The sequence below is a fragment of the Coptis chinensis genome, chromosome 6 (genome assembly GCF_015680905.1).
Source record: "Coptis chinensis isolate HL-2020 chromosome 6, ASM1568090v1, whole genome shotgun sequence".
Lineage (NCBI taxonomy): Eukaryota > Viridiplantae > Streptophyta > Magnoliopsida > Ranunculales > Ranunculaceae > Coptis > Coptis chinensis.
In genome coordinates this window covers 23,464,576-23,483,293 of record NC_141461.1, presented here as the reverse complement: position 1 = coordinate 23,483,293, position 18,718 = coordinate 23,464,576, and the positions used below count along the sequence as shown (strand labels likewise).

Here is an 18,718-nt window from a genome sequence, read left to right as displayed (position 1 = left end):
CCCGTCTTCTGTAGTAGAGAGAGAAACACACTTTTGCAACTTAGATTGCCAAGAAACTGCTCCCTTTGCAAAAGTAAATAGATAACCGAAAGTGGATGTCATCGAGTTTACATCACCTGCCATGTCTGCATTTATATAGCCTTCAAGTAAGGTCTTACTTTCACCATAACACAAACATGCTTTGGAAGTGCCCTTGAGATATCTCAATATCCACTTAACACTTTCCCAATGCTCTTTACCCGGATTTGACAAAAAACGGCTTATAACACCAACGGCGAAAGCAATATCCGATTTTGTACACACCATTGCATATATCAAGCTGCCCACTGCGGATGCATAATGAATCTTTTCCAATTAACTCTGCTAATGCTCACCCTTTGGACACATATCTTTGGTTATGCGGAATTCGCCACCAAGCGGACAACTGACTAGCTTCGTTTGATCCATGTTGAATCTCTTCAACACTTTCTCAATGTAGCTTTCTTGAGAAAGCCACAACTTCCCACTCTTTCTATCACGAGTGATCCGCATCCTAAGTATCTGCTTTACTTGACCAAAATCCTTCATCTCAAAAGACTTACTTAAGTCTTTCTTCAGCTTGGATATCTTGTTGATGTTCTGGCCAACTATCAACATATCATCTATATACAACAAGAGCACTGATATTAATACTTTGCGGTGTAAAGAATTGAAGTTCTTTATCCGTTCGGTGCTAACTCAATTTCCTTACTCATGGTTCTTTGTTTGTTTAGTTCGAGTAGGGATTCGTTCTAACCTAAAGTCTAGGATAATATTACAACTTTATTGTGTTCTTTAGGAAACTAATGAGTAATTTTTTTTATGCTAAGTCTTGATTTGTTTTAATTCCTAACAGACACTTATCATGCGAGACACGAAAACGGGTCAAAGTTGATATTTAACAAAATAAATCATCAAGAGAGAGAAAAAGTAGAGGCTTATGCTACTCATGCAAGCTCTCACTATATTTCTTCTAGAATCAGATTACTACAATCTTTAATCTGTTTTGGGTTCATTAACAAACCCCAAACGGATTAAGACTCGATCCCTAGGGAGATAAACTCATCTCTAAGTCCATCTTACTAGTATGAGGAGTTGAACTGATATTTCATCTCTGAAATACCATCTTAACTCCTAGACTCATAAAACATACTCCTGTCAATTAGAGGAATATGATGTCAAATAGGACTCGCGCGTGTGGCTAGCCCAGGCGTGAAAAGGGTGGCGCACGCGAGTCATTCTCAACCTCCAGACCTCAAGTTTGGCTGGACACTACCATTTTGGGGTAAGGTGCTAAATGGATCCTAAATTTTAAGCATATAATCCTACTTTTAAAAGACATATAAGAATCCTCACATGAGCATCATTAACCCTCCACCTTGGAGGGTTTCAGCTCATGATCATTGGATTAATGGAATACTACAAGTTTATCTATACTAATGCAAGAGGGGAAGAAGAAGAATAATAATACACACTGATTTATCTAAGGGAATGTTAAAATTTTATTTAAGAACTAAGAGTGTTCCACCATTAAAACTATTACCAACTTTCTAACATAAAACAAAAAACTAAAGATAAAAGACAAGACAAGGAATGAAAAGGAGTCAAGGGAGTTAATCCAAAATCAGCCCCCCTTCAATATATATGAGAGTTTTCTCCCCTCTCCCACGTGAAACCACCTCCCCTCTTAAATTCAATACTTTCTAAAACCAAATCAAGCCAAAATAATCACTATTCCAACAATCCAAATTCAAGTCTTCCTAATTAATGATATGCAAGGTGTCATGTGGTGCCAATTATTTGTTTGACTTGTGAGCTTGACTTGGGACATAATGACTCATCCAATCTTGCGGGCCCGCAAAGTAGGTCCATGTACTGCGTCCAGTGGCGTGCCGGTCATTTGGCATTTTTACAACTTCACGCCTTTGCGTAGAGTTTGTCGCACTGATCGTCTGAGCAGCTCAATCACTTGCCGAATTTGGAGTCCTGGTTCAAAAGATATGAGCTTCGGAAGCTTGATGTTTCTGTGCACGTAATCCAGTTTTTGACTTGATTCTGTCCTGTTTGAGTCTTTGTGCTTTAGTCCGGATTTGTTGGGCTTTGCATGAGCTTAATTGGAAAGCTTTATGTATACTCCATATTCTGTGCTTAAATACTGGCTTTATCATCATTTTAACGTTGGTTGTGCCAACCTGCAAAAGCACAAAAATATGATTATTTTCTGATTATTAAGTACATAATTAACTAAAATGTTACGTCTCTACGGGGTTTTATAATACAGTTTTGGGTGCTTATCAAGTACTATGAAATCCCTATCTAGAAATTTCTGAACAAACACATAATGATTAGAAGCGGATTTCATATAACCATGCTTTACCATAAAGGAATCAAACTTTATGTACCACTGTCTCGGTGCTTGCTTTAACCCATACAAACTCTTTCTTAGCTTGCATACTAGGTGCTCCTTGCCTTTGACCTCAAACCCCTATGGCTGGTCCATGTAGACATTTTCTTTAAGGTCTCCATGAAGAAAATTTGTCTTGACATCTAGTTGCTCAACCTCTAGGTTCATCCTTGCGGTCAGACCCAATACCACCCTGATAAAAATCATCTTAACTACAGGAGAGAAAACCTTTTCTTTGACCGAATCCCTTCACAACAAGGCGAGCTTTATACCTTGGATGTGGATTATTCTCCTCATGCTTGACTTTGAAAATCCACTTATTCTTAAGAAGTTTTGTTCCTTTTGGTTTCTCAACTAAGTCATAAGTGTGATTCTTATGCAAAGAATCTATCTCATCATGCATGACCTTCAACCATTTCTCTTTGTATGTACCTTCAAGAGCCTCTTGATATTACATAGGTTCTCTACCATCAGATAGTAAAACATACGTATGTGGTGGATACCTGGTTGAAGCTTGTGTCTCTCTATTGGACCTCCTTACGTACCCCATTTTTTTGTGGCTCAGGAAGATGCACTTCATCTTGCTCAGTTGGTGGTTCATGAGCTTCAATTCATCTGCATCTTATATATCAATAAGTTATATCCCATCATGAGCTATAGGTTCATCATCATGAGCTTCAAACCCATGGTTCTCTGCATTCTCAATGTCTTCTACACGTTCCACAGTAGAAACTTCTGGTTCTAAGTCAACGAGATCATCAATAAAAGCTTCTAGCTTCTCACCATTCTCAAAGTCTTCTATGGTTTGGTATTCTAAGAACATAACATCTCTGTAACGCCCGTATTTAAAATATGTAATTATTTATTAATTAATTAATTTAATTATTTATATAAAATTTGATTGGATTGGATTTGGGATATGTGGGCTTGGTTTCTGGGCCCGAGTCTGTGTTGGGCTTGGGTTTCAAACCCAAGTATATAATCACATTGTTCTAGAGAATAGGGTTTTGAGAGAATAAAAGAATAATAAAAAATGGAGGCAGAGCTAGAGCTCGTTTGCTAGAGCATTGGAGCGCGACGATTTGGACTAGGAGGAATTCATCGAGCTTTTAATACAGGTGAGTAGAGTTCACTCTTACCACTACTAGAACTATGATTTTCGTCTGTTTAGAATTCATGAATTTACTGTCCATATAAACTGTTATTGTGAGTATTTTAGTTTTTTTTTTTTTTTTTTTTTTTTTTTCTCGCCTATCGCATATACAGTTTATACTGAGATAACAGTTTTACAGAAGTATAACAGTTTTTCGAGAGTACAATGTTTCCTGTGATTTTTTTCCTGTTCTTTCTCGTCCATAAGTGTTCTGTTTTTTAGTAGTAAAGTTGATTATAATTTGAATTTTATTTGAAGCTCAAATGAGCATCAATCGAGCGGCGTAAGCGAGCCCAAAAATTGTCCTGCCTGTTTTTGTTTGGACTCTTTGCTATGATTTGAACTTGTAGTGTTGTGGTATGATTGAAGATTGTTGGTCTGATGTTTGGGTGATGGTAAGGTGCTGCCAAAGCTTGGAGGCGTTAATGGCGCCGGTGGTTGGGCTGTTTTTGGTTGATTTTGGTTGGTTGAGTGATAATGGGTTGAAGGGGGGGGGGGGTGTGATTGAGTGGGTGAGGGCGGTTGAATAGGGGCTGTTGAAAGCTTGAAGAACCATTAATGGAGGTCGAAATTTATCTAGATCTAGTTTGGAGGTAGGAGATGGAGTCAATAAATCGAGTTGGGGCGTTAATTAAAGTTAGTGGGTTTTTCATAGGGATTAAAACCGCCTGGCTGAAATGGGTGGCGATTGGGAATTTTGTGGTGGTTGATTTTGGTGGCTGGAGGAAGAAGAAATTTGGAGAAGACGACCTGGTGGTATCTCCTGGGATTGGGCCTTGGGCCTTAGCAAGTTTAAATTGGTTGGGCCAAAAACCTTATTTTGTTTGGGCCTTTTCTAATTGGTTTTCTTTGGGGCGAACCAAATTAAGTTTTGGACCAATTTGGTTTAGTTCAATGGGCCGGTTTATTTGGTTTAGTTTGGGCCCAGTTTAGGTTAAGTTGTGGGCGATTCAGGTTCAAGTTTTGGGCCTAAAACACTAGTTAGTTATTGGGCCGGATTAATCTTTTGTTTCGGACCAGTTTAGGTTAAGTTGTTTGGGCTAAAACTAATTGCTTTTCTTTGGACCAGTTTCAAGTTGGTTTTGGGGCCGGTCTATATAACTTAAAATAGATCTAATTGGGCCTTTAAATGTTTAGACTTCCGGGTTTTAAGGTTTGGGTTTGGCTAGTTGGGTCCGAACCATCTCCTTAGTCATGAGCCCTTGAGCCATGCACCTTTGCCCTTAGCCATGAACCATGGCTATGACTCTGAACCTGTTGAACATGAAAATGATAGTTTGACTTTGACCATGACGTGTTGACTTTGACCATAACGTGTTGACTTTGACTGTTGACCGTTGACTTTGACCTTTGACCGTTGACTGTGGAATGTTGACTTTTTTCCAGTTTTTCACATATTTGATTTTATGGACTATTGTAGTAATAAAATATTGTCGAAAAGGGTATAATTTGGTTGTCATTATCTAAATAAGATTTGACGTTGATATTGTGACATTATATAATATGTTGGGATATATATATTAAATGCAATAGTTTTTGGAGAAATAAATGTATATAAACGCTCCATTATTATATATGTGAGATGCTACTATGAGGTAGTATAATATGTCTGGATATTTGCCCACGGGATTGTGGCTTAGTGCAATAATATATTGGCACGTGAAAGAATGAAAGCTGTTATGAGATATATTGAAATAATTCTACATATATTTGGCTTAGTGCAATAATGTATTTGACATGCACGTGATATAGTGATAATGTGGATTGTATTATAACGAGAAATGTTGAGTTTCAGTACAATTAAGTATACTAGCATGAGATAGAATAAGAATTATTCTGAGATATAAATGTATGACACTTGAATAAACTACGTAACGAAAATCCTAGAACCTAGCTACCACAACTCATGTGATTTGCCCTGTGTAGGGGTGTGCAATTTGATTGGCCCTTCTGGCGTTTCAGTGAATCTGAATGGCCCTTCTGGCGTAAGTAATGTGATTGGCCCTTCTGGCGTTTCAGTAAAGCTGAATGGCCCTTCTGGCGTAGCCGAATAGTGGCTTGATTTTTCCGTTTGCAAAATAGAACGAGACGCGCGATATTTTATGCCGAATAGTGGCAGTACTTACATAATGGCTTTCGTGTGAGGGTTACCTGGTGTGCGGCATCCCGCTCAGGGTAGTTACGCAGGAGTGGTTCATTATGTAAGGGGAGGCATGTGGATATACATGTTCGGCGATGGGAAGCGATTGTGGTAGCCAGGGAAACTAGGTAAGACATAGATACGACGTGATTTTAGGGACACACAAAGAAAGCCTTAAATAACATAATTATGGTAATATGTTGTTTAATAATGTATCTTTAGATAAATGATTGTATATGGTTTTGCAGAAGTGGGGGTCAAACTAATTACTTGGGTAGAGACGACCCACTCTGTAATTGAGCATGAAATGCGGTACGGATATAATATGCTTGGTTGGTTATTTGTTAGATGTTAGAACCTAAGGCGCCTCGATGGAGGAACTACATGCCTTATTTATTATCCGTATAATTTGTTGTGTGGTTAGTGGGAAGTTAAGGCGCCTCAGTGGAGGAACTACCTGCCTAAATTATTGTACTTAAGGATGTCGTATTAGTTGTTGGAAGTTAAGGCGCCTCGGTGGAGGAACTAACTGCCTTGTGGATTTTGTAAGTATCTACATAAGTATATGTTGTATTTTAGAGCTGCTCATACCATCATTTTTATAATGCTGACCCGATTTGCATGTTTGCTTATCGGGTGTGTTCATTAAATGAACATAGTTGATAAGTCTTGACAGGTTTAGTGTTGAAGAAGATTGGTTGCTGCTTGTGGTTTGCGTTAGCGTTGCATTTCAAGATAGACTTTGTTTTCCTCTGAGGTGATATAGTTTTTCAGTTGAGAAAAAGTTATTTGTATTTTCATTTGTTAATTTTTGTAATGAAGAGGACTTTTGTTTAGGTTAAAATTTTTATTGGTTTTTAATTATCCGCATATTTAAACTGTTTATGGGTTTTTGGAAGTGGAGAGTGCGTCACACCTCGGAGATCGAGGAGTCGGGAACAAATAATGTTTTTTCCGAATTCTGTCGAAATTCGGGGTGTGACAATCTCAACTTCGGATTACCTTCTTGTTGATCATATCATAAAGTTTATAGCCAAACTTATCATCCACATAACCCAGAAAAATGCACTGCTTGACTTTGTCATCAAACTTAGATCTCTCATCCTTAGGAATATGAACAAATGCCCTGCACCTAAATACCCTCAAGTATCCATAATCAACATCTATGCCTGACCATACTCTATCTGGATAATCACTATTCAAAGGCTTCAAAGGCGATAGGTTGATTACATGTATGGTTGTGCACATTGCTTCTACTCAGTAACTTCTAGGTAACTTAGAGTGAGACAACATGCATCTCATCCTATCGACAATGGTCCGATTCATCTTCTCGGCTATACCATTATGTTGCGGATCGAGTCTTGGGAACGATCTGCTTCTAACGACAACCCAATGTACTCACCCCCATTATCTGAGCGAATACACTTCAAAGGCTTCTCTGTCTCTCTTTCCAACATGCTATGGAAAGTCTTGAACACGCCAAGTACTTCATCCTTGGTCTTCAGACTATATGCCCATATCTTTCTTGACGCATCATCAATGAAAGTCAAGAAGTACAAAGCTCCCCCGTGGGACTTTACTTTCATAGGACCACGTAAGTCTGTGTATACCATTTGACACAATTCCTACTTCACCTTCTGAAGCTATGACTGTGGCGTCTTGACTGGTGGTGCTTTCTTTCAACTCAAACTTGTCTTCATGTACGGTACTAGTCTTCTCATCCCTCTTCAATTCTATGCATTCATACTTGAAGTGACCATGGATACCGCAATGATTACATGACAAGTCTTTCTTAAGAGATATGCTCGTGCTCCTAGATTTTCTTTTGTCATCACCTCTAGAATGAGATGATTTTCTGCTCTTACCTTTCCCCCGCTTCTTTGTGACAAGGATCTCTGAGTGAGAGGAGTTGCTTCGTGAAACCCTTATTGTCTCCTCATTCAACAATGTCTCGGTAGCCATCTCCATGGAAATGATTCCATCCTTAGCGACTTTGTTAAGAGAAAATGTTAACGTCTCCCAATTATTGGGTAAAGAGTTTAATAGGAGCAAAGCCTCAACTTCGTCACACATATCAATCTTCATCAAATAAAACTGATTGATGGTATTTTGTACTTTATTAAGATGCTCAGACATTGAGGAACCTTCTTTGTACCTCGTGTTACCAAACTTTTTAATGAGTAATACCTTATTTTTGGCCGACTTCCTCTCATAGAGGTCTTCGAGTTTCTTCCACAAGCCAAAAACGGTAGTCTCTTGGGATACATGGTGGAAGACATTGTTGTCAATCCAGTGTCGAATATACCCAATTGTTTTTCTGTCAAACTTGCTCCATTCAGCTACCAATATTGCGACTGGTTTTACTCCTCCATTCTCAATAGGTTGTGCCAAGTCTTTGTAATAGAGCAAGTCTTCCATCTTGGCTTTTCAAATAGTATAGTTAGCTCTATTCAGACTAGTCATGCGAGTGTTTACAGAATGGTCTATCTCTACAAGCTATTTTAACTCAAACCTTCTCTCATAAATTTTATCAAACACCTTTTGAGCAAGATTTGGATAACAATATTGTTGGGCTTAATCGAACCTGGCTCTGATACCACTTGTTGGGAAAAACAATACTAATCGATCCCCACTAAGATAGCTTACACTTGGACAATCTACTACTCTAATCTAAAATCTAATCTTTCACTACAACCAACAACCACAACCTAAACTATAGATATAACTATCACAAAACAAGCAATAGAAATATAAAGCAAGTAAAACATACCACAACACAAAGATGTACCGTGGTTCAACCAATGATACCTACTTCCATAAGAGCTAATCCTTTTATAAGTATGGGAAAGAAGATTACAATCATTCATCTCAACTCTCTCCAACTTACTAGATTACTCATCTCTCCTTACAAGCTTTTCTCTTTATAAAGGTTTTCTCTCAATTTTGATTGCTCTCAAAATTGGGTTTCTATTCAAGACTTGGTTTTTCAATACCTAACTTATGTTTTTATAGTAATCTGAAATTTCGGCGCGTTTGCGAAATTTCGCATTACTGTAGAAAAATCAGAAACTTAAGATGTTAAGGCATGAGCGCGGGCGCGCTCTTGGCAAGGCCAATCTGAGCGCACACGCGCCCTCTTATTTTTCCATCTCAAAACTCCAGTAGACATGTTTCGTGAGAGGGCTGAAAAAAACTATTTTCTTTTTCACGAACAAGGGCGCGAGCACACCTTGGTCACGACCAATCTGAGTGCGTGCGCACTCAGACCTTTTCACACGAACAATACCAGTTTCTCTCCTCTTCCTCATGTGAGGGATAACTCCAACAAATCAAAAATGTAAAACTATCTCAATCAACAATAGTCATGAGTCAACTTTTATATCAAATATCCCTAACACTAGAAGCTCAATTCAATTTACTAAATTTGCGAATTCAAGAATTGCTACCAAGTGTCGAAATCACACAAATAAAAAATTTACGAGAGAAAAAAAATAATTTACTTGATGTAGGGCGTCCTACTATTTTGATTGGTCTGTTTTTTCATAGTACTTCATACTAATTAAAGCAATAAATATTTGCAATACTGTGACAGAGTTCTACATTATTGATTGAAACATTACCTGTTGCTACACTTACATTGATGAGTTTTGTTCAATATGTCCAGTTTTAAAATGTGTTTGTGCGTTCTTTTTAGTGAAAAAACGAAGCAAGGGATGGCATATAAATAAAACCTTTTGAAAGTTGAATTATTGACCATTGGCATTAGCAGCAAGTATGCCATTCAACTCCATTGTTTTACTTATTTTTTTGATAATTTGTTTGATTATAATTTTAGTGCACCTAGAGTTGGCCATGAATGAAAACATGTTCGGGTAAGTAAAAAATTATAATTACACAAATTATCAAATAAATAAATAACGGAGTTGAATGGTGTTCTTGCTGCTCATGCTAATTACAGGTGCAAGAATCATACACATAAAAACCCCGAAAATGTTTTGAAATCATAACTTTGTGCCAACCACTTCTGATACGCAGTGCATTCTATGATCGAACCTTTGTCCGTGAGGTATGCATCTTTTAATTTATTGGCATCTAGCTCAGTGAATACAATAAGTCCTACAAACTAAACTATGCTGGAAATGTTTTTCTTCCAATTCTTTTTCTTATTAATTATCTACTGTTAGTGCTTCATTCACTAACAATCAGTGTTACTAACTGAACTCTGTAGGAAATGGGCAACTCGCACTCGGTTGTTATCTATTTGGTTTTTAAATGTTTTCAGGATTCCATTTCTATACAACGGTGATATTTCATTTTATTTTTAATAGTTAATTGATTTAATTGATCATTGTTTTGGTGTTATTTATAACTATTCGTATTTTTATTCTTCTTATTCATTCATTTGTTTAAGTGTACAATTGATTGCTTAATCATTTAATTGTTCAGTCGCTTTAGTATTTTTTACAACTGTTCTAATTGGATGCATTCACTTGCCCAGCAATTATTTCAAGAGTCCATTTTAACGTGCCATTGTTAATCTCTACATAGGTTTGAAAGTTAAGGGCATTTTGGAATTTTGAAAACGAACAAGAAGAAACATTATAGGCAATAACAATTTTCATATTCAGTCCCACACTTTCCCCATCTTATCCTGCCACAACTGCATTTGTTGGCCCTCTTTTAAATTTACCTTAGAGAGTTTTATATCTACAGTTCTACATACAAAGTCATTGTTACTGCAATAAAAGTATACTAATTGAGTCGATCACAACTTTAGTTTTCTGCATAACTACCTTTTTGTCTTTATGCTCCCATTACTCCAAATTTAGATGTTGCACTATTGGTTTGCCCTTGAGTTATATTATATAGGCGATTTAAGTATGTTTTATTCCTATCTGATAATTAGTTCTTAAAGACACCTTTCTATTATATGGTGCAGACTTACTGCATTGCTAGAATTTCACCTAAAGATGGAATTGTACTTGGATGGATTCTCCTACCCAGTCTAAGGTTTGTTATGATTGGGTTTCTCTTCGAAGTCTATTATTTTTGAGTTGTTTCAAACTAGAAACTGAATAAGTAGCATGCAGTTCTTAAAACTTTAAGTTATTTATGTTATATGGTGCATACTCACTACATTGCTATAATTTCACCTAAAGACGGAACTGTACTTGGATGGATTCTCCTACTTAGTTTGAGGTTTGTTATGATTGATTTTCTTTTCAAAGTCTATTATTCTTTGAGTTGTTTCAAGTTGGAAACTGATTAAGTAGCATGCAATTCTTAAAACTTTCATAAAACTAATATGATTAGAATTTAGTATAAAGTAAAACAATTTTTATGCTTTGTTAACTATTGCCTCTATGTTGACATTGGAAAAATTCATGCATACCAGGAGATTGATGTTTTAAATGGAATAGCATAAGACAATGAGAAGAATCGCCTTTTTTGTCTGTCAGGTGCGCTTGGAAACCATGTCTAAAAAAAAATCCACCCTATTTGACTTTTGGTTTATCGGGTTGCTGCATTCTTTTTACTTATGGTGTTGCTAATTGCCAATGTTGTTGTTGATGGTGATGGCATTTCTTACTTCTGCACTTAATAAGAAAACTCTCTCTTCACATTTGTTTTGATAAAGTCCATGTTAATTAGAGAGCAACATACCTTTTTAGTTCCAATTCTATAATCTCTTTTGAACAATACAGTTTTATTATTATGTGAAGTTCAACAAATATGTTCTATATAGTATATGCCATCTTTCAGAATAATTGTAAAGAAACTTTCTAATTGTTTTGTAATTTCCGATACAATCTTGATAGATGGACTTTCATATTGGTTTCCATCTAAATCCCCCCCCCCCCAAAAAAAACACACACACACACACAACACACAACACACACATAATAAATGCTTAGAATGTAATTGCCTATATGTGCTTATAGTATTATTTTCTTGGAATATATTGTCTTCAATTACTTCCTGCAGTTTAATTTTAATGTTGTTTATATATCTCATGTATATTGTTTATTTCGTTTTATCATCCTAGCTCCTAGCTTGGGTATTTGCTCTCTGTGTATGGATGCTACAAATATCGCAATAATGTTAGTGGTGCCCGAATGGGTTAAGATGCAGAATGGTTATCCAACACATGACAAAAATACAAATGCATGTAACTCATAAAAGAGTTCAGTTCCTCGGGATCAAGACCATGTTCGTCAAACAGTTGGTACTTAGGATTACATCTTCCAAGTTATTTTCCAGGTAAGTGCTTGAACACCAGGATTGAGAGTTGTTTTCAAATAACTATTCCATAACTAGAAAACCCAAATGAATTGCTCTGTACTATGAATTTTTGAACTCTTGCTACACTAGCTCTATCATCTTGCTTGCCTTTGTATCTTATGTACATATTACCTGGAAACAATAATGGGAAAAATACTTATGCTGACATAATATAAGATATATTCAATATATTGTAAGCAATAAATCATGAGCTTGCACTTTGTGCATTTGCAGGTTTAGAGATTATTTTTGTTGGTTTGAAGTCTAACCATTTAATCAATAATCAGTAATCACTCAAACCTCCGATACATGAAAATTGGTGCTGATTGTTGAAATTAACCCGTCTTTCTTCGTGTTTTGAGCTGTAGGCAGTGCACACCTTGCGAAGAAAATAGGGAACAAGATGGCCATGGATAATCATTGAAAAATTGAAGATTGAGAATGCAAAACTGGAGGAGATTAACATGTTTCAAGAAGTTACTAAGCAAATTGAGGGGCACACCATCTGTGAATTAGGCGATGTTGTAGCTTGGCTGATGTAGTGTCTTATTAGACATTTTAGACCTGAGCTTGAGAGGAGGACCAAGGAGCAAACAAACAGAGAATTATTAGATGTTGCTGCTTGAGCCTTGCACAAGGGATATACCTATCTGGTGGCTATTGTGGAATAAAATTTTTGAGCAGCTCTATGTTTGGAGAAATAGTTGTTTTCATGTTGTCCTTCCATGTATGTACTGATTTTTTTTTTCAGAACCCGAATGATAGAAAAAATAAGTGTTAGTTACAAGTACTAACTGAATTGTGCAGGAACTGGGCAGCTCAGCGTTCGATTATTGTTGTTGTTTTTTTAGACAGTTCCTGTTCCTGTTGCATATGTTACTTGTCAATTATAACTTCGTGATTTCACATGGATCCCTTTTGTTTAGAAGTGCGTAGCACGTGCATGATGCTAGTCAAATAATAAGCATGGGCTTTTTTGACTTACCCCCCCAAAGTTTGTACTCCTTAAGATAACCCCCCATTTTGGAAATCATTACTGATTGCCCTCACTTCGTCAATTTTCTGTGTAACAGACGTTGGTATTTTGTATATTGACAATTTTACCCCTATTTCAAATTTGTAAAAACCCCATATTTTTAACGTACATTTTTTTTCTTCGAAATTTTGTCGAAATTTGCAAGCTTCCAAATGTTGAACTTCAATTTTTAAGATTCAATCCTAACCATTGATATCCATCTGATAATTTCAACAATTCCACATGTCTAAACATCTCATATACACCCATCATGTTTGGTCATCACCTTAGGTGTCTAAATGCTATTTCTGCTATTATATTTGAACGGTTGAGTGAAACAACAAAACTGTTATGTGTTGTACCCCGAGCAATATATGGCTTGAGCTTTGCTTGCATCCTTTGAGGGGCTTGCACAATTGCAATTTTAGAAGGCTTCAAGTACGTATATCAAGTGCATATGCCTCTAATTACCAATCAGAATACTCTTGATACTTACCAATAACAATTCTATAACATAATTAAAATGTGTTAGTCACACGACATCATATTGCAGCTAAAACCTATTGTCATGTGTTTCCTTTTTCTTTCTATTATGTACCCTATCATTTTCTTTTACCAAACTCAGATTCATCATATTTATTAGTTTTGTTTTATTTTACCTTGATATTTTGGTATTTTTTAGTAAAAATCCACGATGTTCCCTACAGTCTCGAGCTCATTAATTAGGATCTTCCACATCATCTCCCATTATGTACCTTATAAAAGAGTTTGGATGGGAGTGTTGAAGGCACGAGCAGTAAGGTACACAATGTTGAATGCATAAAAGACTTTGTTCAAGTATCGGAAGGGTGAAAAGCACGGGTACCCCAAACTGGATTCAGTGAAGTGTACAACCATTTTATATTTTTCGAAGTGGTTGATAATATGTATGTATGTTTATGTATCAATGAAGAAGCAACATGTAATTCTCAAACATAATAAATATATTTGTTTTTTTATATTAATTTTTTTAGATGTATCTGATTACGTAGTTGTTATTTTGACAATAAGGTATAGACAAAAATTATATATGAAAAGACTCATCCATCTCAGGTTCTTTGTACTGATCTTGTGAATTTTTTATTCACTTGATTTTTGCATGAATCTACTCACAATTAAAGAGTGAAGTGTTGAAGGCACATCCACTGCCCAAAGGAATATTAAAAGGGGTAGAAATTTAATTTCTTATTTAGGCACCCTCGACATTTCAGGTCATCAAACAGTCTTAACAATATACGAGTACATTTACAAAGCTCACCTAAAACTGATTATCACAATTGGAAAAAACAATGAAAAAAATGTCTCAACAGAACCAGAATGCATGGAGAGCATCGATTAAGTGCTCTTTGAAATTCAGAAGATTAGTATTATATGCGACACATTTACACTCGATCCAATGGTTGTATAGTACAAGAAATTGTACAAATTTGATAAGTTTCGTCTTAGAGTACACTCTAAACTTTAATTTTGACTAGTTTTTGCTAGGTTGTATGGATTGAGATTTGAGAGAAGACACAAAGATGGATTAAATAAAGTTTTACGGAATTCCAAAATTTGAACCATATATTCTATTTCATGAAGAACTCATTTGGCTTAATTCGATTGGTTCACTCTTTTAGTTTATTGAAATTGAACTAGATTGTATTGAGAAATACAAGTTTTATTTTGTTAATGTTTATAATCAACATAGAATTAATTTTAATGTTTGGCTAAACAAATCAGTGATAATTCATGTCATATTTAATATTTATATTTTTTTGTTATTATTATTATTATTATTATTATTATTATTATTATTATTATTATTGTGCGCCTCATTTTAATAAGTCGCACGCCACGCCTCGCGCTTAAGGCACAAAGATGGTGTTGCCGCTTTAGAGCATCTCTAGGTGGTGGTAGTATTTCTTTCAAATTTGAAGGCGAAATTTGGAGAAATTAGACGCAAATTTTGACCAACTCTAAGTGGTCGCAAATATCATTCGCAAGTTTGGAATAGGGCTACCTTGCGCGACATTCCTACTGTCGCCCCCAAGTTGAAAAAAAAACTCACGCGACATTCCCACTGTCGCACCAAATTAAAAAAGTAAAAAAAAAAAACTCGTGCGACATTAGCAATGATGCACGACAGTACCACTGGCGCGGTGTGCTGGTCAAAGTAAAAACAAAAAGTTGGAGCAACATTTGCAATGACGCGCGATATTACCACTGTCGCTCCACATCTGCATCCAAAATCCCAAATTTACGAACAAAGATGTGACTAGACAGGTAATGCGACCAAATTTACTTCTACCTAGAGTTAGATTTCCACGAAATTTCGAATTTTAAAAGCAAATTTAAAAAATTTAGGAGGTGATACTACCTAGAGATGCTCTTAGGTGCGCCTCAATTAGGACAGTCAATGGGCCGGGACAAGCCCGAAGCCCGATTGAATCCGAACTGATAAGATAAGGACTTAGACTTTAAATTTAGTTCGATAAGATTATTGGGCCAGGTCTAGATATACCTATGTCCGATCCGATAATGGCCCGGCCTGAAATTTATAATAGTTTATGTGTTTTAAATTTAATATTATTAATATATCTATTATATTTACTGAAAGTTGACATAGAAAATTGGAAGCCATATTAGTTAATATTGTGCTTACCATAGTGGGTTCAATTCTTGCCACTTACAAATTTGATTAAGTTTTAGACAAAAATAACAGTTTCATGTATTGCTAACGGTTCTAGGCCTGGTTCGAATCCGAACTTGCCCAATAAAACTTAGGCCGGGTTTGGATTCAAAATATCAAATATAATTTGGGCCGGGCCTAGAACTAGGTGTGTCCTATTCAGGTCCGGCCCGTTGACAGCCTCGCCTCAATACATTGACTTAGATATATTTCGCGAATGGGAGAATCAAATAGTCTTAACTTTTTTGAACAGCCAATGTAATTGGAGGAGATATATAATGAAGTAATGGAACGGCGCGTGTTACCGTAAACCGTGTCAATTAAAAGTCGGGCGGTGTACTGGTGTTTTGAGTACACAGCTGGATTCCAACTAACAAATGCATCAGTCCATGTGCATGTGACTCTCTCTGTCTCCTCTGCGTCTCTTTGTACCACCATTCATTACTTTACACTCTTTACTCTCTCCCCAAAACCCACGCACACGACTCTCTCTCACAAACACAAACATTTCCATGGCTTTCACAACACTACCAAAGCTTCTACTCCTTTCTTTCTTAGTCATCTACATTACTTCCTCTACAAATGTTCATGCACAAGTAGACCAAACAAGCTTACTTCTCATGAGTGAAGCTGCACTTGAATGGCCAACAACTATGACTTCATATGATGAATTTGGCGAAGGAAATGAGGATGATGAAGAGGGTGGTATAGGTAGAAGATCACTTTTTTGGAGAAGGGTTCATTATTATATATCTTATGGTGCACTTTCAGCTAATAGAATCCCATGTCCACCTCGTTCAGGTAGATCATACTATGTCCACAATTGTTACAAAAATAGAGGCCCGGTTAATCCTTATAATAGAGGGTGTTCACAAATCACTCGTTGCAGAAGATAGATGTTGTTCTTATGATGTTTCTACGGTTGGGCTATGTTCTTATGGTCTATTTTGCACTGGGTTTGTGTTCTTTTTAATGTTATTGAATAATTTCATTGTATTGATGGTGGTGTTTGTAATATTGGTTAATGTAGGGAGGCTAGTTTGAAACTTTGGAGATCCAACTAGAGAGATCTAATGATGGAGTTTTGTGATCTTTATAAGTTGTATTAGAAAATGTAGTTGGGCCAATGTGGCGGTCATAGTGTGAGCTTCATTTCGTTTCTCAATGTATATTCATTTGTTCAATCTATCTGTTTAAATTGTTGGTGCATCTATAGACGCAGAGTTTATATACCACTTTAGAGCTCTTATTAGTTATTACTTGCAAATTGTGGAAAATAAGTTTGAACAGCTTGTGCAAGGATATGTGCAATTTCAGATTTAAACAGAAACACAAGGTGGGCAATTTGATAAAGAGTGCCTTAGATAAATTGCATAAATTAGATAATGATTCATTAAAATGGGCTTAACCGAATTTCCCTGGGACTCGGCGAGAGGCAAAGGAGATTATAAAGATGAATGAGGAATGATGAACGCAGCTCATAGGGATATCTAAGGGTTGTAGTTTTGTTGGCATGTATGCATTATCGAAAAAAAAAAATTGTTGGCATGTATGTAGGGTACGAACCTAGTCAACCAACTGTGTTTGTCTCGTACTCTAATGATCTGATCTACAATCAAGACATCAAGTGGTCAAACTGGAAGAGGAGAGTAGGTTTTTTGTGGTCCTTGTTGCTTTGAATGATGATCAATTAATGCCATCAACGACTGTTTGGTCACGCTCTACTGTTTCAACTTTTAAAGACCTCCGATTTCAATAATCAAGATGACCTGGGCCCTAGCTACCATTGGGCCTGTAGACTTTCGTGTTCTTAGGCCGAAAACTCAACAGACTTGCCTTAATCCTATCGGAAAGGTTTTGGCCTTTTGGGCCTTCTATATAGGCTTATGAAATGGGTAAAAGTGACACCCCCACAAGTGTTGAAAATGTGATTTAATTGGGCACTCATCAAATTAGGTTGGGCAACCCCCCCAAAAAAAATATATATTACAAGTTTTCCATATTACAAGTTTGCCATTAAAGCTCAGGTCCAACAACCAATTCAACTGGTCTTGCCATAACGAAACCTTCGGGTCATTTGAATATACACTCAAACGGTCTCGTCATGTCGTTTAAGTATACACTCAAACGGTTTTGCCATATCGTTTGAGTGTACATTGAAATGGTCTCAACATGTCGTTTCAGTGTACACTGAAACAGTCTTGCCATGTCGTTTGAGACAAAACTCTTGGGTTTTTAGCTAGACGATATGGCGGGGTTGTTTAAGGACTCTCTTGGGCGACATGGCTGGGTCGTTTGGACTTAAGAAATTCGATTTGTTTGTCACGAGTTCATTTTAAAAATCAACTTTCACTTAATCAACCCAAACTCGAACACAAACTCGAAAATGACTTCATCAAGCTTGAGCAAACTCGAACTCAAGTTTAATCAACCCAATCTTCATCCCAAACTCAAAAAAAACATAAAGTTTAAAGTCATCAAGTTTAATCAACCCAATTTTCCACCCAAACTCGAACTCATCAAGTTTGTATTGAGTTTGATATGAAGTCATCATGTTTGTAATATTTGGGTTGAAGTCATCCTAAAAAACACTTTGTATTGAGTTTGAAATCATCAAGTTTAATCAACCCAATCTTCCATCCAAACTCAAACTCAAATTTTGTATTAAAGTGGTTAGATTGGGCAACCAAGCTCGAAATTTCTTTGGATGCAAACTCAAATTTCTTGGATGTGAAACTCGAACTCGCGAGAGAGATGATACCAGTACAAGCGGTTACAAAACAAAACTTTCGGTATGCGTTGAGGTGTGTGTGGGGTTGTATTGGGCTATTTCTATTGGACTTAGTTGTTGGGCTTGGGTCGGAAGCTGCCCAATACAATTTCATGAGTGCCCAATACAGGACCTGATGAAAATCATCAGCATTGGTGACCTGAATTAGAGATGTTGAATTTGTTTGAGAGAGCCATGGCCGTTCGACCTGGCCTATGGTTAAAAG

At 36.6% G+C, this 18,718-nt stretch overlaps 1 protein-coding gene across 1 annotated transcript; it reads left to right on the top strand.

The window, feature by feature from the left end:
• The first annotated feature begins 16,144 nt into the window (after positions 1-16,144).
• RALFL34 (ralf-like 34) lies at positions 16,145-16,933 on the top strand. Its single transcript, XM_086568646.1, has one exon. The coding sequence runs from the start codon at positions 16,235-16,237 to the stop codon at positions 16,616-16,618; it is 384 nt and encodes a 127-aa protein (XP_086424772.1). The 5' UTR covers positions 16,145-16,234; the 3' UTR covers positions 16,619-16,933.
• The last annotated feature ends 1,785 nt before the right edge of the window (positions 16,934-18,718 follow it).